This window comes from Gopherus flavomarginatus, chromosome 5 (genome assembly GCF_025201925.1).
Source record: "Gopherus flavomarginatus isolate rGopFla2 chromosome 5, rGopFla2.mat.asm, whole genome shotgun sequence".
Taxonomy (NCBI): domain Eukaryota; kingdom Metazoa; phylum Chordata; order Testudines; family Testudinidae; genus Gopherus; species Gopherus flavomarginatus.
In genome coordinates, this window is record NC_066621.1 from 77059708 (window position 1) to 77083505 (window position 23798).

Consider the following 23798-nt stretch of genomic DNA (forward strand, 5'->3'; position numbering starts at 1 on the left):
AGATTGATGTTAATACACAAGAAGTGCAGTTTTCCCTTAGAGTATATTGCACTAGTGGTCACATAGCCAATCCTTCATATAGCATGTAATAAACCAGCTTCTGAGGTAAGGAAAGAAGAGCAATATAAAAACAAACAGATGGTATGAATTGGTAGCTAAAAAAAGTGGTAGAACTTGAAGAGCAGATGAATTACCCCTATAATTGTGCTTCAGGTGTAGAGCAGAGACCATGAAAAACATGATGCTCTGGCAAAAGCCCCCTTTGCACAAGCTATGGAAATTTGCAGTTTAAAGTAGGAAAGGAAGCAAATCCATTTAGATCAGTGTCCTCACTGGAGCCACTGTATCCATCTACAATTTCTATTCACTATAGCGTTTTATGTTTATTTCTCTTTGCATGGTAAGTATCAATAGTTTTGGGTGCAGAGAAAGGTGGCGTTTCGTTTTCCACTAAAATCGAATTTTAAAACAAAGCTATATACAAAAGCAGGCCTTAAACCAAATGTGGTTACTGCTTTTTCACGTATGAATTTTAGTTAGTGTTTCCCAGACTAGATCTCTCCTAAAACATGATCCTCTTCCTCCAGTCCCACTCATATCAGGTCTTCTCTTACCCTAAGCACATCACAGTAATAGAGGAAACTGAGTCAGGGAAGACTACAAACCTATAGATCACAATCTAGAGAATCATACTTTATTCATGTGTTTATTTCAAAGTAAACATTGCCAATGTGGCTTTTAGTGAGACAAGGTGAATGAGGTAATATCTTTTACTGGCACAGCTTCAGTTGGTGAGAGAAACAAGCTTGTTTCCCAGAACAGAAGAAGAGCTCTGCGTAAGCTAAAAAGCTTGTCCGTCTCACCAGCAGAAGTCAGGCTGATAATAGGTATTACCTCACCCACCTTGTGTATCTAATATCATGCGATCGACATAGCTACAACACTGCATACAATTGTGTTTTTTGTCCTTCCAGCCACTTACAAGAATGACCTTTTCAATTATTACTATTTAAGACCTTATCTACATTAAAGAAATTTTGCAAGAATTGCTCCCCACACTCGTTCAACTCTACCAGATAGCAATGCAGGCAACAGCCAACCTAGTTAGAGCTTCCAATGTTCAGCCACAGTGGGAATTTTTTGAAAACTTTAGTCTTAAGACTTGAGATTGAACACATGTGGCTGGCTGCAGGGCCACTCCAGCAGCAGCTGGTGTGGCTGGACCGCCACACTGGCCATTGCAGAAATCACAGCACCAATGACTTCCATGACCCCCCGTGACAGACACATTGACTATTAATGCTCCAAGACAGTGGTACTTTCTGCCCTTAAAGAATATTAGAATCTTTTCGTTTTAATACTACAGATTTGTGCTTATGCTGAAAGTTACAGTCTCTAATCTTTTGTTAGATAATTCTTTAAAAAAACTTTCGTATTTAGCTGAAATAGGAATCAAGGCTCTCACATTTACATAGTATTTTCCTTTCACTCAATATTTAAGAGGGTCTAGTAAAAACAAGTGAGCAGTTTCAAGTATTCCAATTGTTAGTACAGTTCATTAGAATTATCCATTACAGGCAGAGTTCTGCAGACCTAGGTAGTTAAGTCTCTCACCCACTTCCTGAGTAATACTCGATTGAATCCAGTAACATTTCCTGGCTCTGCTTAATTCTGCCTTGGGAAAACCTCCCTGACATGAAGACCATATAGCTTAAGAGTGAATCTAATGGCACTAAAATCGTATAAAGGAAATAGTGGCTACAATCTAGAATAGCTGCGGCCAACCATTACTCAAGACGATATTCAGCAAATGAGGTTTCATTTGGGTCCATCAGTGCCAGATACTGTTTTTTCTCCAAGCTTGAGAGAATTTGCTGTGGTAAGCATGAAGAAGGGCAACCAACTACAACGTGGCATCAGTTGCAACTTTTAATTCCTTGCTCTACTCTTAGCAAGAGGAATAGTTCCAAGTAACATTTAGAACAATGGAGGCAATATATTTATTTTAATAGCAGTGGAAATAAAATAAAATGATAGAACAAATGAATGTTTCTTTAAATATAAGGCTTTTAGACATCTGTGTACTGCTAAGCCCCAATTGTGAATCAAGCATAATTACAAAAATCCATATAGGATTCAGGAAAACATATGATAATACTTAGTCTTACAAATAAAATTTGTGTCACTTACCACAAAGTCAGATAGCAAACAGCATATAAAGGAAAAAATCAGAAACAGTATTTACAAATTTATACTATGTAGTAACTGAGAAATTGCTTGTTAGTAAACAGCAGATTATGAATTATACTACATCCCAAAAGGCATGTATCTGTGATCATCCTCAGATATTTATTATAAACTAAGTTGAAAGACAGATTGTCTGAAAAATAAAGTGTGTTTCATTTCAAACTTACGCACTCAGTCACCAGAATTTTATGCTATCCGTATATTAATATAAAATGTACAGGAGCACCTAATCCAACCCAATGGGGTTACATAGGCCTAACTGCAAATTTCATTCACTCAGCAGAAATTAACAATTGGAAGTCAGTGTGAAAGGCCATTTTATACCTTTTTGCAAACTTTTCTGTCTGTTGCTAAGTTTTAAATGCTTATATAAAAACCAATCCCCATATCATGTTTATATATGATCATAAATAAGAAATAGTTTAAAAATGTAAGATCTGATTACCTCAGACTGTCAAGCTGTTTTGCACTTTGGGAAAAACACACACAAAATCCTTCCCCCACCCTTCAAAAAAAATCCCTATAGTCCAATCAGATGAAAGTTAGAACTGGCACCAATATTCATGCTAGTTGTCCTGCTGTGGAAAAGAAACAATTCATTTACAATATTCAGAAACTGTCTTATGTAGTAGCCCCAGGAAGTTAAACTTCTTCTCTGCCCAACAGTTTTTATTATTTTAAAAAAAAAAAGTTTGATCAGGTATGACGTGGACAGCGTCCAGAAGGGGCAGGAATATCCAAGACTCTATGTCTGTCTTCATATTCATCAGTATCTGTTGAGTCTTCATCTTCATCCATAGCATATTCATTATGATTAGTTTCCTATAAACAAGACACCCCCATGTTTAACTAAGTACTTAATTGTCTCCTAAATATCACTTTGATCAAGTGCTAACAATGTAACAAAAAAATTAAAATCAAGATGTCATTTATATCACATTTAAAGTCAGTCTCAGATAAAGACTAGTTACTGTAAATATGAAATACTGCTAAATCAGATTTGTTTTCATATCAATTTTAGAAAATTTAATTTCTAGTTTGTTTAAGCTTTTATTCATAAAAATAAAATAAAAATAAATAGACCAGTGAGATCAGAATCTGACTCTCTAACTGTTGGAATGGTGTTGAATTATTATAAATTACAGTGGTTGACATGAGTTTGGTAAAGGTTAGTAAGTCTGAATTTGCTGAAGAATTCTGGGAGTGGGTTTTAGGGTTTTTTTTGGCACCAGACAGGTTGTATGGAAGTTTACTGAAAGTGCTGACATTACACTTGGACACTGACACAATTATGTACTTTGGATGTTTAACCAGGGTCTCCGTGTATTTGTGCTGATGTAAAAAACAAAACAAAAACCACCACTACAGTCATGGTTAGTCATGTTTACCAAACAGATCACACAAAAAAACATGAAAATGGTGAACGTAGAACTAACTGAGCTGGGTTAACTAATCCTGTAGAACCACCAAGAGCTAACCCAAAAAGTAATTAATAAGTTAATAATTAATACAGTAAATTTCAGCCAGCCTTTAGTCTATTCATGTTCCAGAAAAACAAGTTACAAAACACTAAAAGGGCATATTTCAGAACATGTAACTTCTTTAAAAAAAAAGGGGTGTATGTATTGGAAAATATTACATGCTCCTTTCTTCACCCTGATTAACATCTGAAAAGGCTTGTAACGGACCAAGTGCTTAAACAAACCCCCCATCCCCCCAAAATAAAGGCCTTCATCTAGAACTGGTAGCTATACCTGCTTTGTTGCTAATCAGGGCTATGTCTATACAACCGAGGTAAGTCAACCTACACTATTTAACTCCAGCTATGTACCTGAGGTTGAGTTACTGCAGGGTATACACCATGGGGGCGTCAACAGGAAAAAATCTCCCATCGACTTACCTTATTCTTTTGGTCAGGGGTAGAGTAGAGGGGTCGACTGGAGAGTGATTTGCCGTCTATCTGGCAGGTCTTTAATGGACCTGCTAAACTGACCGCCAGTGGATCAATCTAAGAGCATCGATCCCGGCTGTAGTGTAGACGTACGCCAGGATACTGTGTAGGGCCAACATAGTTACTAAGGGTTTATGCTTGAAAAATTAAGGCTTATTAAAAAAAGCCTGGCATAACCTGTCACCTGTGTGAAATTCTTTTAAATAAATAGCTTTGCATTAAAAAACAAGAACAAAAAACTAAATCTGGGTTTTACTGGCACTAATTCTTCCCAGCTGTGGGCCAATAAAAATCCCAGCCCATCACTAACAATTGAATTCAAGTAGTTCTTTGTTTTACAAGTATGCAAAAGAGCAGAATTTAAGCCACTAGGTATGAATTTGAGTGAATACTCTAAAATATCAGTGTACCACTCAACTTTAACATACAATAATCCTCTGCTAAGCATCTGTATCAGAGGCAGAGTCATAAAATTATCAAGTCAAATGAAAGTGATTTCTACAACTTGTGGAACAGAAAAGAGGTCCTGGTTTAAATAGGTAACCAAAGGGGAAAAAGCAGCAATTTATCTGTTACAACTGTGACCTCTGTTGGCACTTTGTATTCACTGTTAACAGCCTAAACCAGTGCTAGTTTCCCAAAACAGCTTTTTAAAAAAGTCATCTCCTAATCAATCACATCACTTCATTGCCTATATTCCTCTTTAGCATTGCCCTGCACATGGATGCCAGTGTAATTAGCAGCTTCATTTCCCTCTTATGGAATTAGTTGACTATGGGCTCTTTTCGCTTATTTGTCAATGCAGTTTTGTTTTGCTGCTCTGGATTTTGCAAGGCCTTCTGCTTCCTTTGAGCGTTTAACTACAGGGCCTGAAAAACATTAAACACCCTAAATTCCATTGAACTACCTAGACATAGGACAGTTTACAGTTTTTAATCAATTTACATTTACGTCAAAACAAGCTAACAAAACTGCCCAGATTCACCTGCTGCTTCCAAACCTTAAAACTAGATAATCATTAAATAGAACAGCAATTTATTAAATTTTTGGAGTTGATGCAGGAGTTATTGGGTGAAATTTCATGGCCTATGTTGTGCAAGGTAGACTAGATGAACATTAAGGTCTGTTTTGACCTTAAAATCCATCAGCTTAAAAGGCCTGGTTAGCACATGTATGGAAACCTCTCCCCTATCAAGAAAGGCAGAGACATTCTTCTGATGTAGAAGGAAGCAAACCACAATCAGGTCACACCAAGACAGAAAGAGCTCAAATATGTAACAATTTAGATTTATAAATAAGGGTGTATTCATCCAATTTCACAGTTACAAAAGTGCCAGTATCACACGTTACAAAACCATAAAACTAAGTCACCTGCAGAACATCAAACTCTGTTCTCCCTCAAAGCCCAACACTGCAATATCCTGCATAAATAGATGTGCCTGGAAGCATGCCCCAAAAGTCCACAGACATGAGCTAGCATCAGGGCTAGAATGCGCAGGTAGAAGCCATTTCAGAATAGCAGACCCCACATGGAGGAATTACTAGTCTACTCTCACTGTTAAGATGATTGAAGTGCAGTGTTTCCGTCCACTGAAACTGTAACAGAGTGGGAGGGGTGAAAAGGTGGCCCATCAAGCAGGATTCATGGATAAAAATTAAGCATCTTAGCTTCAAGCCATCTTTGATTCAAAATGCAAATTGTAACTCCAGTGACATAAGCAGCACATGCTTGTCAGGTGCAGCATAACAGACAGACCATTACTCCACTCAAATTTTTGGATTAACTAAGTGAAGCCCCACATGAAGTATACACAGTAATCCAAGCATGAGGTGACATTAACATTTAATCGTAAGTGATAATTGTTAGATTAAATTAATCTCTTGTGTTATGTTCTCTTGGCTATACGATCACCCCAAAGAACTCAGAGGAATTCAAATTAGGGGACAAGATTTTTTTTTTGGGTGGGGAAGGGGGGGTCTGTCTCTATATCTATCTCCATATTTTGTAATTGTTCTTGTCCTTCCCCCCTGTAGGGCATTATCTATATTATAATACTAAGAAATAAAATAAGTTATAAAACTGGAAAAAAGTAGTGTCATGATTATGGAGTCTGGTAAGACTTTTATCTAGAGAATGTATATTATACTATTCTATTAGAGCTAATTTCATTCATGTTTTCTGCAAAAAGGTTAGGGATAAAAGCCTAGCACAAATGACAATACCAAATGTATCTCAGCTTACCATGCGTGCTGTAGACACCTTGAATGTTGGGCACACCATATGAAATCTGGGAATTATGACGTTAAAGAACTTGTCCTTATAGTAGAGACAATGGAAGGTATAGTATCCTTCCATGTATCCTGAAGTAGTGGAAAAGGTAGTACAGCTGGTATATTCGTAAACTCGACCTGGGCTGATTATTGGAAATTCTCCTGCAGATACAAAAAACAACGAAGAGCCGTTGGGAGTTTTGAATTAAAAGTAAGTATAAATAGCATATACTTTCTCTTGCAAGATAGTTAATTTCTATAGACATTAAGTTCAGTTAGAGTTCTGCTGGAATACACAGCTAATAACAAAAGTTTGTGTTTCTGTAACTGTACTATACAAATAAGAACATTCTAGTGACTAGTTATCTTTGCATCACTTTCAGTCACAAGTGAATAGCAGTTTTTTAGAGAACATTGTTCACTAAATCAGAAGTGCCTAACTTGCTGAACAGGAGTCACTATATCAAGCTCAAAGGACAAGAATGCCCAAACAACATGCTGGAGAGGGTGGGGGCAAGGAGAAGAGGGAGTTCTTGTTTTTTTTAAGATCAGAACTATTGCTACAAATCATTTCTAAATACAAAAAAAAATATTTAAGTCTTCTGACATGCACTTATCCTGTTAACTCTAATACATAAGTAAAAAGAGATGGCATTAGAGACTTCAGGATTATTAATATTAATTTGTATTCTCAAAGTGCTTAGGAGCCCCACTCAGGGACCAGGACCCCAATGCGCTAAGTGCTGTACAAAAAGACAATTCCTGCCCCAAACAACTTACAATCTAAGTAATTCAAGAATCTTTAAATGGCTTGACTACTTATACTAATATTAAACTACTGTATATTAATACACAGATTTGCCCAACAATTTAAAATAGTTAACCAAAAATTTTATTCCTTAAGATCCTTTAAAATTGAAGTTAATGTTTAACACTTCCACTTACACACAATGAAATATGAGAAAGTGGAACAGAATGCATGTTTGCTAAAAAAGAGACCAGAATAGCCACCATCTTGCATCATTACTGAGAATGGTTCCACCAGAAGTTACAGAATTTTCACAGTAATCACTGGAATGCTCTAAATGGTAAAACGAAACTCAAACTCTCAGTTTACATACCAACAACTCCAGGACCCTGAACTTCTTCCACATCACCCTTGGCATTGGTTATTCTCCAGTACCGACTGTCCAACTGACAAGCCTTTTCAGGAAGAGCATCTTTGGACATCTCAATTCTATGACCCAAATCAAATAAATTTTTTGCTTAGAAATGACTTACTTACATGTCTAAAAACCAACCATAAAATGTTTAAAATACTACCCTATACTCCCTACTGCTTAGAGAAAGTGGTATGTTCTAGTGACCTGTATACAGACCAAAGTGAGAATATCAGAGCACTAATCCCAGCCTTATTCTTCTTCTTACCTACCTCTCCTTAACTCATGACAAATATTTTGACAAATGTTTTGTATGCAAAGTGATATGTGCTATATATTGTTAGTGAAAGGAAACCCCCCCAACAAAAGTACGAAAGACCCTTTCCAAATTTTAAAATAGTCAAATAGCCTTTTTATTTAAAGCTATATTAAAATAAACATATTGTATGCTGTACACCAAGCCTCATATCTAAATTTCACCATACTTCTGAGAACTGTGCATATGCATGCAACAGTCATATGAGGCTTGAACTCCATACAGGACTCTCTCCTGTTATCAGAAAAGATAGCCCATTTGCTATTCTCACCTGATTCTGTAAGTGAAGAAGTAATGAGGTGGATGTACAGAACTGAGTTCAGGTAGAAAAGATGTGGAGACTGAAACAGTAATATCTCCTGTTGTGGCCACACATTCCTTATCATGAACATACCTGTGCAACAGAAACATAATAAAGAGTTGGAAATTTCTTTTGTATGATGTAATCCAATTCCATGAGTTCAATACAGATGCTAAAAGGATATTTTTGAAGAATAAAAAAGTTTCCACATGCTACACTAATAGTATTTTGGATTATTAAACCCAAAATTAAATAGTTATTCTGTGTGACTATTAGCTCTAAATTAAACTAGTCATTCTTTAGTCTTTGTGAATACACTAGTACAATAGTGCAATACTTGCCTTGAACTATGAAAGTAGACTTTAGAAATGTCTTCATGCAATTCTTCATACTAGGTTGTGTACAAATCTATTTTGGAGATACAACATCTTACAGCATCCCATTAATCTTAAAAGGTGCTATTATACACTAGTGGCTCTCAACCATTCCAGACTACTGTACCCCTTTCAGGAGTCTGATTTGTCTTACATAGCCCCAAGTTTCACCTCACTGAGGGTATGTCTACACTACAAAATTAAATCAATTTTATAAAAGTTGATTTTTAGATATTGATTTTATACAGTCGATTGTCTATGTCCCCACTAAGCGCATTAAGTCAGCGGAATGCGTCCTCACTACCATGGTAGCATCGACTTACGGAGTGGTGCACAGTGGGTAGCTATCCCACAGTTCTCGCAGTCTCCACCACCTATTGGAATTCTGGGTTAAGCTCCCAATGTCTGATAGGGAAAAAAACATCCTTGCGGGTAGTTTTGGGTACATGTCACCAGTCGCCCCTCCTCAGTGAAAGCAACGGCTGTCAATCGTTTCGTGCCTTTTTTCCTGTGTTACCCATGCAGATGCCATACCACAGTAAGCATGGAGCCCACTCAGCTCACCGTCATGCACTTTAAACACTCACTGGTGCTGTTTGCTGACTAGGTTAGACCTCAGCGCAACCAACATTCCCATTGTTATTGCTGCTTGCTGTGTGCTCCATAATATCTGAGAGAGTAAGGGAGAGACGTTTGTGGCGGGGTGGGAGGTTGAGGCAAACCGCCTGGCGTCCAATTTTGAGCAGCCAGACACCAGGGCAATTAGAAGAGCACAGCAAGGCGTGCTGCGTAACAGAGAGGCTTTGAAAACCAGCTTCATGACTGGCCACGCTATGGAGTGATAGTTGTGTGCGTTTCTCCTTGATATAAACCCATCCCCTTTGTTGATTTTAATTCCCTGTAAGCCGACCACCCTCTCCCCTTCGAAATAAAGCAACTATTGTTTTGAAACCATGCATTCTGTATTAATTAAAAAAATAAAAATGAGATAACGGACAAGGTAGCCCGGGTGAGGTAGGGGAAGGACACAGCCACATTGCTTATTGTAGCCACACTAAAAAAAAAAAAAAAAAATCATCAAACTGTTTGAATGACAGCCTTCTGTTGCTTGGGCCATCCTGTGGAGTGGAGTAGCTGGGTGCCTAGAGCCTCCCCCTACATTCTTGGGCATCTGGGTGAGGAGGCTATGGAACATGGGGACGAAGGTAGGCAGTTATACAGTGGATACAACGGGGGGTCTGTGCTCTTGCTGGCTTTTCTCAGCATCACGTCCTGCCTCCGCTCTTCGTGCTAACTTAATTCTTTCCTGGTCTCTGCCACTGAATGCTTCCATGCATTAAGCTGTGCCCTATCAGTGCAGGAGGACTGCATGAGTTCAGAAAACATCATTGCAAGTGCATTTTTTTTTTTTTTTTTTTTTTTTTTTTGCCTTTTAGTCTGCGATAACCTCAGGGACGGAGATGATGGGGGGGCATAGAAACATTCTACGCTCTATGATTCTGGGGGGACTGGTCACCTGTGCTGCTGAGTTCGCCACACTGACCAAACAGGAAATTAAATTCAGAAGTTCCCGGAGCTTTTCCTGTGTATCTGGCTAGTGCATCGGAGTTCTAAGTGCTGTCCAGAGCGGTCACATTGGAGCACTCTGGGATAGCTCTTGGAGGCCAGTACCGTGCATTTGCATTCGCACTACCTCAAATTCGACCGAGCAAGGTCGATTTTAGTGCTAATCCCCTCGTTGGGGGAGGAGTATAGAAGTCGATTTTAAGAGCCCTTTAAGTCGACAGAATTGGGTTGGCTGTGTGGACACATTCATTTTAAAAATCGACCTAATGTGGCTAATTTCAGCCTAACCCCGTAGTGTAGACCAGGCCTTAGAAATACAAAAGAGCATCACAGCCCACTATTACTGCTTTTTTTTAAAAAAATAAATTATATGGTAAAAGTGACAAAATAATACAATAAATCAATTGGAATATGAATATTGTACTTACATTTCAGTGTACAGTATATAATATAGAGCAGCGGTCCCCAAACTTTTGGCGGTCATGTCTCCTTTTACCCCTGCTCCCCCCCTCCCAGAGGGGGACTCTGACTCCATGGAGAGGGGGACCGTGGACAGAGGTAAGGGGGCCAAGGCTGAGGACACAGCTGGGGGCGGGACTGTGGTCAGGGGCCAAGGGAGGGGCAGGAGCTGAGGTGGGGTCAGACAGCCAGGCCTGCAACCAGATGCAGCTCCGTTCCTGGCCTTGTCCCCAGTCTCTGCTCCGGGCCAGGAATGGGGCTGGCGCAGGGCCCAGAGTGGAGGTGTGCTGAGGCTGGGGCCGGCACCAGGAGCTGGAGACACTACTGGGGGCAAGACTGGAGCACAGTGGTGGGCAGGGAGGGGCTGAGTGTCACTCCCTCCTCATCCCTGTGGGGGATAGCATGGGTCCCACCATGCACCCTTGACCCCCAGACCTTTATCCATTGCCCCCTAGGGGGCACACCCCACACTTCAGGGACCTCTGATATAGAGCAGTATAAACATGTCATTATCTGTATGAAATTTTAGTTCGTATTGACTGCTAGTGTTTTTGATGTAGCCTATTGTGAAACTAGGCAAATATCTAGATGAGCTGATGTACCCCCTTATGCATACCCCTGGTTGAGAACTACTGTTATAAAACAACCAGGATAAAAACAAAAACATCTAGAGCAGTGCACTTGGAGCTTCAAGGTAAATCCATCTCCAAATCTTGTTGGTTTAGAGTATCATAATACATGTATTCAATACAACATTCAAATTAATGGTAGATAGACCATACCACTGAAAGAATCCCTTATTTAAAATAGCAAATGTCATTTGTTTACCAGTTTTGTTGTAGCTGTTTTGGCCTCAGGATATTAGAGAGATAAGGTGGGTGAGGTAATATCTTATTGGATCAACTTCCATTGGTGAGAGACAAGTTTGAGCTATGCAGAACTGCTCTTCAATAAATTCCTACATGATCTGCAGCTGCATCTTGCTCACTAGCCCACGTATTTTGCACCTCAAGTTCTTGGCAGGCAGATGAGTTAGAGCTGTTATTAATTACAATCCCTTCAGTGTGATGCTACGAGTTCTAATATTCCTGGTAACAAAACAGGACTAGTTTAAGCCTTTTGATTTCTGCAACTATATCTGTTGTATATACTGCATACCTCTTCTCTCCATCCCCACCCATTTACCTTCATGTCACACACATGCACACCCAGCTTTTTGAGAAAAAAATAATCAGCATTTAAAATAGATTGATTTTCTCTGCCTTATAATTCTGCTGCATTACCGATCAAAGTCACAATACCTGAAAATCTGGTCCCTGATGATGGGATAGCCGCCTGTTACGACATTGTTTACATAAGATGTGAACCACTCCAAATAAGAAGTACCTAGACGCCAAAGAGGGAAAGTTTTACAAGAGCAGGTACACTTATAATTAAACCAGTTCCAATATTACCTTTTTTTTTTTTTTTTTTAAACATAGGCAATATAAAAGCTAGTAGTAGTATAAACAATTCCCAGACCTCTGTAGCGGAGTAACATTCCTCTTCCTGCTCTATTCAGAACATTGAACTCTGCTTTTGCTGGGAACTGAATTATGGCTTAAATGGTTTGCTTGTTATCCTCCACTCTCTGTGTTACAGCTAAAATGAGACTGCACACTCTTCAGGCCAGGAACAATGACTTTCTATTTATATTGTGAAGTACCTTGCACAATTCTGGATGCTTTTATACGTCAACAACTGCCTTTTAGACCTTTGATGGTACTGCATGATTGAAGGAGATGTTGGCTTTACAAGTAATGTAATTACTATACCCATTTCCTAGGCACTGTACTCCACAGTTAATCCAATATTCTATTTGCTAAAGCTGGTAGGTCCATTACTGGACCTACAAGCTTGGTTTTGTTTCATAAGTATCTGCATGTATAAACAGGTAAAGTATTAAAGTTTCTAAGAAATCTAGAAAATTTTGCAAGTTTCTGTACTCACAAGAACAAAGCTGGAAAGTAGGGTGGAAGAATGTGCAACATGCACACCTGTTACCACCATAAGGCTCAGAGCTCTGGGTTTAATAGGTCACTCAATATAGAAACAGCTTTCCAAAAACCTGCAGTTATCATTTTGAGAACAGCTGGATTTATCAGGATCATAAAAATTCAGTAATGCGACAGATTCAACTTTGTTCATTAAACAGACTCTGTCAAAGTCCTCAAAGACAAGACATTATCCTCTATATGTGAAATATCCTATAGGTAATTCAATTAATTCAAGCAACGTATTATGGGTTTTAGTAATGGAAGATCAATAGTTCTTTAAATTTTGGTTTATATTATTGATGTGAAATGTTTATTTTTAAGTTAAGTTAATGATTTCATTATATTTTATTTCTCCCAAGCTACACAGGGCTGCTATGTCACAAAGCAGTAATTAACACAATTTTCTCATCTCTTGTTCCTAATTTTTTCCAATTAACTATTTGTACTGTCCTGCCATCTTTGGGGCTCCTCTGTTGCTTAGAAGTCTCCAGTAATTTCTCTTCTCCATTTTCCTTCTTCTATCACCCACCCAATCATCTTCAACATTTTGTCTTGGTCTTGAAATGCTAGAGTTTGGGGTGCACACTAGCTGTATGATTCACTCCGCAGTTTGAACACTTGGGTTTTATATGAAAGTAGGAAATACTTAGCAGATTAATCTTCTCATCTACATGGAATGTGCTGTGCCATCATACTGGTGAACAACTGGAAGTCATTGTTTCCATAAGGACAAGGCCAACCCAAAGTGATAATTAACACTAGATCACTGCAGTCGCTATCTCTAAAATAGTTCATTTTCCTCACAAATTGCAAATAATTAGAATAGAACTTTGAACTTCAACACTTTTCATCTGAAGATTTCAAAGAACGAGACGGTAAACCTCAACATTCTTGAGAGGAAGATGACAGATAGTGATTTCATCACCCAGCACTGCAATACAACTACCTCTGGGGTGGAATAAGTGACATGTTTTCCAATACACAGCCACTGCAAGTCCAAAATTGCAGGACTAGAAGACTACGAAGTCTTAGTAAGAGTTTCTCTTGCCTTTCCTTTTACCCATAAATGAAAGCATTATGGCATGGCCCAGTGGGGCTATTACTCATCATTGGTGTTACACTAGAAACAACCTGTGATGCAGGTTAGCATAGATGATGCATATTAATGGAAGTCTAAATTAAGGTACAGTTTTCACACAACAGGAAAGCAGTTCAGTTAGTTGAAGGCTTCCGTAGCTAATAGCTAGGGCCCTACCAAGTTTTGGTCCATTTTGGTAAATTTCATGATCATACAATTTTTTTAAAAATAGTAAAATTTCATGATTCATGTGGGCCCAGCTGTGAAGGCAGCGCTGCCGCCAGCAGCAGTACAGAAGTAAGGGTGGCAATACCACAACCTCCCTATAATAACCTTGTGACCCCCCCCACCTTCTTTTGGGTCAGAACCCCCAGTTTGAGAAACGCTGGTCTCCCCTATGAAATCTATATAGTACAGGGTAAAAGTGCACAAAAGAGCAGATTTCACAGGGGAGTTCAGATTTCATGGTCCATGACATGTTTTTCACAGCCATGAATTTGGTAGGGCCCTCCCAATAGCCTTCAGGAGAAAAGGGGGGCGGTAGGGGGGGATTCGAGAAACTTTCTACTACAGTCCCAGCCCATATCAAAAGAACATCATAAGAATTCTACAGTCATCAAGTAATGACTCCAAAATCTTCCTCTCCCCTCCTTATGCTTTGAACAATGCAGTTAGAGAGAGAACCTGAAAAATCCAGGTACATTTCTTCTAAATGTAACTACACCCAAAAAGAAAAATTTTCATTGAGAGGCACAATATATATTGAACCTGTGACATGACTGCAAAGGCTACTAAAAATTCCCTCTCCCAGGCTACAGTTCATGGTGTTTTTGAATGACCTGTCTCCAACAGCTCCTCTGATGGTTACCCTAAAGGTTGCTACATGTTTTGTCAGACTGACCAGTGTGTTGAATAACTCAAAAACAGAGGTGTGACGTAACAAGCATCAGTAGGGAAATAAAACGGTTTTGGAACTGATTTCAACTAATTGTTCAAGTTCCAATACCGGTTATAAGTTTCTCAGCAGTAAGAATACAAGTTTAGTGCTTACTTTGTGCAGGTCAAAATGTTGTGCAAATGTACTAAACAGCTCTCAGCATAGGTATATTTTTTATTAACATATGCAACTTAAGACAGAATGAAGTGGTTAGATATGCTGGCATCTCTAAACAAGGTATTTTTTCCATGAATATGTCCCCCCCCACTTCAACATGCTCTTACCTGTAATGAACATATCAATAGCAGATGGATTACGGGCCATCTGATCCTAGAAATGGAACAAAAATTAAGTGTGTATATTGAAAAGCAGACTGATTTTTTTCTTGACATCCTAAATACCTGAGTATTTTCCTAGTATTATCTAGGCCCAAACCTAACTTCTTCAATAGAGCATCCAAATCCCACAATCAGATGTTCAAATCACTATTTAAGACACAAATTCTGTCCCATGTGTCTAAGTGCCAAGCTGAGCATTCAAACACACAGTTGGGACATTCCACTAAGGTGATCACATTTGAAAATCAGGCTTAGAATAATCTGAAAACTAACTCCACCTAATTTTTAGAGCTCCTATCTTTATATTCCTTCCTACCAAAGAATCTGTATTGTCTCAAGAGGAACACAAATATTAACATTTAAATGCCTTCAATTTCTCATAATATACTCCAGGCAAAATAGACATTTAGCATAACATAAAAAAGGTGTACAAGATTTTTTTCAGTGTCCCCATCAATGTCAGGTGACTAGAACTCCCATTGCTACACATGAGGAAAATAACTAGTAGATCCAACAGGTTAAGGTTCTATAATAAAGTCTGTTACTTGAGAGTTCCAAGCTCCTGGCATCTTTCTTTACGAATCTGCGCTGAAACCCATGGACAGGTAGAATTAGGTCATCAGTTTCAACAACTGCTTTTCAAGGGGTTTTAGCTTAATTCCAATTCAAAATTAAGACTCAAACCGTAGCCAAGGTATCTGTTGTTGTTGCTTGTCATTGCAGTTTTACTCTGATGCCAAGTAATATGTACTGCAATAATTTTAGTACAATGAGAATAATTAATAGTTTATTCTTGAATGTGAGTGACCTTGCTTTTGAGGGTTTCAGATTTAACCTTGGTGTACGTTTTAAAAATGCACAGTTTAGTAAGTAATGTACAACCTGACCAGTTAGAAAGTTCTAACAGAAATATTTTAAAAGTTAGCTTATAAATTGCTAATGCTGTAAACTCAACCTGGAATAGAGAAGTCAAGCTGAGTTCACCCTGTGCATTTTCCACGGATAGTACAAAATCTACAACTGGAGTTTAGTAAATAGTTTTGTTGGTGACAGTTGACAAGCTGCACTGGTTCAGCAATGCTAACCAGAGTAGGAAATGTTTTTTTCTATCAATAAAATAGAGGACAGATAGCAGATCCACTTATTAAGAGACAGAGTCCCGTGGCACCTTATAGGCAAACAGACGTACTGGAGCATAAGCTTTCGTGAGTGAATACCCACTTTGTCAGATGAATTCATCACTTTTTACAGATCCAGACTAACACCCTACCCCTCTGACACTTATTAAAGAGAGAATATCTTGACAATTCCTTTTCTGACTATACTCACACTTTAATCCGTGAAAGAGACAAAGCTGTTCAGGAACTGAGGGCTTGATTCTCTCCACACACTAATGAGACTTAGGAGTCAACTCCACTGAAAATCAATGGAATTATACCAGTACAAGCAAGAACACCCAGACTCCGATATTAGGGCGTTGCCATCATTGTAGTATCAGAAGCAATTTTATAAATCTTTCAACAAGATTAAATTGTCTGTTTTTTTTGTTTTCTTTTTAAGTAACACTGATCTTCTGTTCTTTCACTGTAGAGTAAGCATTGTATATGATCTTTTTGGGAAATATACAATGCTTTCTTTGTTTTGCTGTTTGTAGAAAACAAGTCTATAACTCACTGCCAAAATCCCCCACCATGCAAAACAAAGTTTAACAATGAAAAAAAAGTGTGACTTGCTAAAACTGACTGGGACAAATTCATGCCTGGCATAATTCTACCAAATTTAATAGATTAAAGCAGTGAAGAGTTTGACCCATTTTGTCTTAAAATCTATATAGACGTTGGCTACAATCATTACTAGTGGGGGCATTCTGCACCAAAAAAATTAAAAAGCTGCGCACATTTTAAATTTCTGCAAAATTCCACAAATTTTATTTGTCAAAACAACACTAAATAACCATGCCAGTTTCCATTATTTTGGTAATTTATTTCAAAATACCTGTCAGCAAGTATGTCTATAACAATACAGACACACACAAAAATTTGCCCAGAAGTAGAGAGTTTTAAAAAAAAAAAAACAACCTATGACAACCCAGTTCCTGTTTCTCTGCCCCTTTCCCCTCCCCTGAGCCCAGTCAGGAGGGCAGACACTCACAACCCCTTACCCACAAAGCCCACCTGCAGGTCCTCCAGCCAATACACCCAAACATCCTCCTCCTCAGAGCCCAACAAGGGGGCCTCCCCCAGCCCAGATACCCACACCCCATCCCCAGCTGCAGGATCCCCCTCTACTCCAGAACCAAGGGATCCAGAGGGAGAAACAGACTGATGCTCTGTCCCAGGCTTGCACACAGTTTCCTGCATACCGCCCTCTCCTTTCCTCAGGGCATGCTGGGAACTGCAGCTGCCAGGAACCCTCTAGCTCTCCCCCCTAGCAGAGTCTATGTGCAAGCTGGGCTCTGCCAAGTCCAGTGACCCCTAGTAGCAGCTAGCAGCACTGCAGCCCATTTCTTCAGGGGAAAGAAAATTCTGCAAGCACAATGTTAATTTCTGCAAAATTCTGCATTGCGCAGTGGCACACAATTCCCCCAGGAGTAACTGCATTACACACTACAGTCACATCACTGTTGTGTTAAACACTCTTCTTAGGTAATTTTGGTGTACACCTAAGGGCAACTCAAAAGACATTTTTATTTACCAGTTAAATGTTCTCATAGTATACAGAGCATCCACTCATTAAACTGGGCATACTGTATATGTCACATGTTTTATAACATGAAAAGGACAAATGCCAGTTTTATCAAAAAGATAGATTTATAAACAAACATTTCTTCCTTACTGGACATTGGTAGAAGATCTCATATTTATTACGACCCTCCACACTCTCCAGTGCCATGTATTGACTCAGGCCAGTGTGAATGCAAAAGGTTAGAGGAAGACATTGTTTCAAACCAAGACGCTGTTGAAATCCCCCAGCTGCTGTGTCAATATCCAATAAATCCTCTGAACGATAGTGATTGGATAGTGCCATACTTCCCATCAACCTTAGAAGGAACAACAAAAATAGAAACAATGAACACTTGATTAACAATGCAAAGATAGCTTTTACCCTTTACTCAATGAACAACAACTCATTCTAAGGTCTAATTCTGCCATCTAGGCATAATACTTATACCCAAAGAAATGTGAATTGTAATGTTTTCTACAGAATCAGGTCCTCAATTCGTAACACCAGCCTTACAGATTTCATTTCTGTTTTAAGAAAAAATGAAACGGTTTTAACAAATATTGACTTGCTCATTTTCCATGCTTAGCACAGGAAGAAAGGGAGTTCTGGAACACTCTGGTGACTGCCAGTTGCCTCAAGTTAAAGCAGCCTAGGGCACCTGTTCAACACTGAAATAGCATAATAGGGCAGCTTCACAAGGCAGAAACTGGAACTATATTCTGCACTTCAAGTTTTGCATCAACTCCTTTCAGTACTAAAAGGAATATTCATGAATACTTAGTTTCTAAAGGCCAAGAAATTATCAACTTTAGTAACAAATATTTGACAAGACACATTGTTACCTAAAAGAAAAGAACAAGAATATTTGTGGCACCTTAGAAACTAAGGTGCCACTAGTACTCCTGTTCTTTTTGCAGATACAGACTAACACGACCGCTACTCTGTAATTGTTACCTAGATTCATTCACAACATGAGTTGAGACTGAAGCCAGATGTAAGAAGTTAATAAAATTCAACAACTTTGCTCATCCCTTAAGAATAGTTATAGAAACAAGTCAGCAATTATTTTAACAGATACATATTTATGGATCTGCACTTAGGGTTTACATTGACCTGAAAATTATTCAGTTACATTTGGAAGGAAAAGAAAACCCCCGTGAAGCATGCTTCTCTTTTTCATCAGTAGAATCTGAAAAATAGTTCACATTTAGCTGGCCAATCTGCCATAGGTTATAAATGCACACTAAATCAAAAATAGCAGACACCTAATATAATCATGAAAACTTTGACATGTAGCGTTAAACACCACAACATTTTGCAGATTACAGCACTCTCATTGTTTTCTGGCACAATTTGATGGACATTCTTCAGTAGCTCTCTATACGTACAAATATTTCCAATACAGATGGGCTGGTGAGAGACATGTTTGTTGGAAGACATTGGAAAGAGCTTTAGTTCTAATGCAATATAACTGGCAACTGGTGAAGTGGAAAGGAGAGAGAATCACACAGTGCCTAGTTCAAGGTATCAGTATTCGAGCTAAGAATAAAACAAAAAAGTCAAGAGAGAGATTTCACACTTTTAGCTTGCTTTAAAAAAAAAAAAAAGAAGTAGGGAAAGGTTAATAGGATAAAAACGTGAACTGTCTTAGCATCCAGCCCTAGTTACTCCAAAGCATTGCTTAAGCATGACTACACTCTTATGTGGCAGGTAAACAGCTTTGGAAATTTCTGAAGTGTCAAGAGCAACACTGACCAGATCCTTCAAGAAGCTGTTTTATGTCTTTCACTATTTTCTCATAAAATGTGCAGTTTGGATACATTAGTAATATTAAGCCAGGATTTAATAGCTCGAGGGTCATACTAGGACAGCATTTCCAGAAGTTTTTACCATTTCCTAACCAGTTCCATTACATCAATCCTTGATACTTGGCTTTTGTTAAATCACTGATTTGCCCACAGAGGGGAGATTTTCAAAGGGGAACAAGGCATGTCACTCCCATTGCCTAATTCCCTTTCGAAAATCTCTTCTAGAATACCTACTTGTAAACGGTTCAAGTCATCCTCATGAATATGCAGAACTGGTTACTTCTTACACACCTGGGGCTGGGGTTGGAGGGAAAAGACACCAAAAAAGGCTCAAGCTGCCACCCAGTGAGAAGTTAGAGGTGCCATAAACATGCAAAAGCCAACTAAACACACGCGCACACACACACACCTCCCTCAGACCCCCATCTTTTCTCATCAACATACCATTCTTGGCAGTATTTCCACCACTCATGTCACTTTCCCTCAAATACAGTCCAGTGTGCTAAACATGCGAGGCTTGAAGGTGCACAATACGCAACCATGTTTAGTCACTTGTTTAAGATATCAAGAATTGTCAGTTTTACATTTCAGGGAGACTTCATCTTTTCAGTAATATGGAAAAAAATTTAAAAATGATATTTTGTAGGATGCAAAATTTCTATTCTATTCTTCTACTTTTCTGGTAGTTCCACCTCCACACTTAAGACTATTCTTGTATTGCCAGGTCTGGAAATTAGTTCCCTGACCATTTTATACCATTTATTCTGCAAATTCTTGTACAAAATAGGCTAATTCTGCTCTCAATTAAAACACAGAGAATCCAGAGTAACTCTGTAAATATTGATATAATTGAGGGCCACAAATATCCACGGCTAAAATTTTGTTAATTATGAAGGGTAAAACTTTCCAAAGCATTGAAGTCCCATTTTCAAAAGTGACTTGGGCATTTAGGATCCTAGCTCCATTGCAAAGGAACTTAGATACCTAGGTCCCACTGCTAAGGCACAGCTGACAGTGCGACATAAGTTCTTGTGAAGATTTCACCCAAAGAACACAATAGCTAACTTCTATTCTGTATATAATATTTTGCATAACCTGCTCAGCAGGCACTGCAATCCTCACTCCATATGTCAGTTTAACTGAACTGGCCACCATGAAGAAAAAGAAATAATTAAACAACAGAACCGATAGTAGGTTTAACTCCTTACCCAGGAACAACTAGTTTCTGTCCATTATGAATACGAAATGAACACCGATAATCATCAGGGAGTTTGCAACCTATTTGTGCTTCCACAGCATCTAGGTCTTCCTCCTGCACACTATCTGCAAACACATTAAAAACAGATTTTTTTTAGGTGGCATCTTCAGGTAAGAGAAAACTATTGCTTCAGAGATTCTCAATAAATTGGGTCCTGCCTAAAGTACTTTACTTTGTGTAAACCCTCTTAAAATCCAATTGGATAATGCCTGATAAAAACTGGTAGCTCTCTTAAGACAACTAGAAACAAATGTTGCTTTTATTTACACACTTGCAACCCCTTTGGCTTCAATGCAACCTAAATCATTTCACTGGAGCTGCATTGCTGTAAGTCAGAGCTGAATTTGGCCTAACTAAATGTTTAAGTTTTTCAGCTATGCTATAATGGCATCCGCAAATGAAAAACTAGAAAGTTTTTCCTAATATCTAATCTAAATTTCTCTCACTGCAGATTGAGCCCATTACTACTACTTCTACCTTCAGTGGACAAGAAGAACTACTGATCACGATCCTCTTGATAACAGTCCTTAATATGTTTGAAGACTGTTAATCAGGTCCTCCCTCAGTCTTTTTTTCTTAGACTAACCATGCTCAGTTTTTAACCTTTCCTTAAAGATCAGGTTCTCTACACCTTTTATCAGTTTTACTGCTCTCCTCTGGATTCTCTCCAACATGTCCACATCTCTCCTGAAGTGTGCCATACAGAAGTCGACATAGTACTCTAGCTAGGGACTCACCAGTGCTGAGTAGAACAAGACAGTTACCTCCTGTGTCTTACATATGACATCTCATACCCCAGAATATTTGCCTTTTCACAACTGCATCACATTGTTGATTCATTCAGTTGTGACTCATTAGGAACCCCCCAGATCCTTTTCATCAGTACTATCACCCAACCATTTACTTCCCACTTTGCAACTGTGCATTTTCCTTCTTAAGTGTACTACTTCTCACTTCTCTTTACAGAATTTCATCTAGTTGATTTCAGATCAATTCTTTAATTTGTCAAGGCTGTTTTGAATCTAATCCTGCTCTCCAAAGCACTTGTAACCCCACATACTTGGTATCATGCGTAAGTTTTATTAGCGAACTCTCAACTCTATTATCCAAGTCTTGAAATGAAAATATTAAATAGTACAATCACACTATTATGACACCCTGACAGCCATCAAAACGATATCCCTATTTAGTTACAGGATAGGTGCAGTACAGGCAAAAGCAATGTAAGTTTCCTCACTGTATGGCATCTCTTATTCAATAAGAAGGCAGTTAAGTTTTCACAATAATTCAATCTTTGGCCGCTTTGCTGAGGCTACCAATTAATATAGTGCTTTGTGCAACCTGGACATTCATCCTCTGGAAAATGGGCTTAGACAAACACACACCACGTTTAACATAGGCCAACAGCCACAAGACAGTATTTACTACTGGTGAATGTAGTGACCAGGGAGGGATTTGAACCAGACACCTAGTTGTGAAAGACTAGCCAGATACAAGAAAATCCACAAACAACAAAAAGTAGTTAACATGGTGTTAAGGTTGCAAGACCTCAACCCTATTTTAGGTACTAATGTGGCGCCTATTACTGCAGTATGCAAGTTCCTTGATCTTTAATGTACTTATACTCAACACCTCTGAAGTAGGAAGTGCTATTATCCCCATTTTATAGATGGGGAAATGTCACAAAGACACATTAAGTGACTTGTCACAGAGGCAGCGTGTGGCATAGTAGAGAATTGAGCCCAGGTTGTCTCAGACTAGCAGCCTAGCCATCTGACTGTCCTTTCCTCTACACTACCCTGAGCTCTTCATGTCCTTCTAGAACAGTAGTCCTCAACCTTTTTCATCTGGTGGGTGCCAGACGACGAGCCCAAGGACCGTGGCGGTGGATGAGCATCCGCCAAAATGCCGTCAACAAGTGGCAACGTCGATAGGTGTCGCTGTCAAAATACGGCCGACAAACAGTGTCATCCAGAGGCGTTGCCGCCGCCGAAAATCAGCAGCATTTTGGAGGTGACGCCTCTGGATGATGCGGCTTGTCGACGGCATTTTGGCAGATGCTCGTCCGCCGGCCACTAAGTGGGCGCACTTAGACACCCCAGCAGGTGCCATAGCGCCCCCTGGGCACTGCACTGGGGACCCCTGTTCTGGAATATGAGTTTGTTGCGATTGTCAAAGGAGCCTAAGAGAGTTAGGCAGCCAAGTTCCTTTAGGTGCCTTTGAAGATCTCAGCCTAGATTCCTAAAATTCAAACATTCCAAAACAAAGACGTAGAGTTAAGAATATTTACATAGAAAAATCAAGATACAAATATTAGAAAAACACAAAATGCAGAGTAACACTTCCCACACAGTAGCCAGGCAACCTTAACTTAGGCCCTTTTGATCCCTGCCCTAAGGATTCACTCAGGGAAATTATAATACCTCACCCCATCTCAGCCTTTTTAAAACCTGATCTCGGCTACCCGGTTACAAGTCCTCCCCAAGTTAAGAGTGCTACAGAGAGCACAGTGAGGGGTCTGCAGGAGTGTATGAACAGAAGTGCCAATTGGGTGTTGAGGAAGGCACAGAGGAAGCAGCCAGGTTTTGCCACTGCTCTGGAATCTGTGCAGTCTACCAACAGTTTCCTAGCTGAATTTACGATGTTTGTTTTACCAATGACACTTAGTGGGCCTGACTACTTGAAAAATCAACCCCCTTATTCTCCTCCTCCACCCCTCCCCGTGATAATTCTTAAAACACTTATGCCAATTTAATAGAGAAGAGGCTAGCAGCAAATCACTCTTGTGGAGGGGCTCAACTTTGGACCTTGCTTCACGTCTTGGTTCACTTGACCCTGGATTTGAAGGCCTTCAGGGCAGGAAATGGGCCCACATGTTCTCTCAGACTTGTCCAAGAAGTTTGGGAAATCAGTGAGGAACAGAGGGAAGGATAGGACCATGTCTAAGATTGGGGATAATCTTTTTTGGAGTTCA

The 23798-nt window shown here is 39.2% G+C and overlaps 1 protein-coding gene across 3 annotated transcripts in view; it reads right to left on the reverse strand.

Moving 5' to 3' along the window:
• Positions 1-1911: 1911 nt before the first annotated feature.
• The window catches only part of FBXO3 (F-box protein 3), a 30612-nt gene continuing 8725 nt past the window's right edge, over positions 1912-23798 (reverse strand). For 2 of the 3 annotated variants that reach the window (XM_050955404.1, XM_050955403.1), the window contains exons 4-11: positions 20775-20889; positions 17870-18074; positions 14981-15026; positions 11947-12031; positions 8217-8339; positions 7591-7706; positions 6441-6631; positions 1912-3069 (exon numbers count right to left, since the gene is read on the reverse strand). In XM_050955404.1, the coding sequence (XP_050811361.1) occupies positions 2944-3069; positions 6441-6631; positions 7591-7706; positions 8217-8339; positions 11947-12031; positions 14981-15026; positions 17870-18074; positions 20775-20889 (1007 nt within the window). In that variant the 3' untranslated portion in view covers positions 1912-2943. Of the gene's footprint in view, positions 3070-4147; positions 5068-6440; positions 6632-7590; positions 7707-8216; positions 8340-11946; positions 12032-14980; positions 15027-17869; positions 18075-20774; positions 20890-23798 lie in introns of all 3 variants that reach the window. The other variant, XR_007774677.1, reaches the window with a different exon arrangement.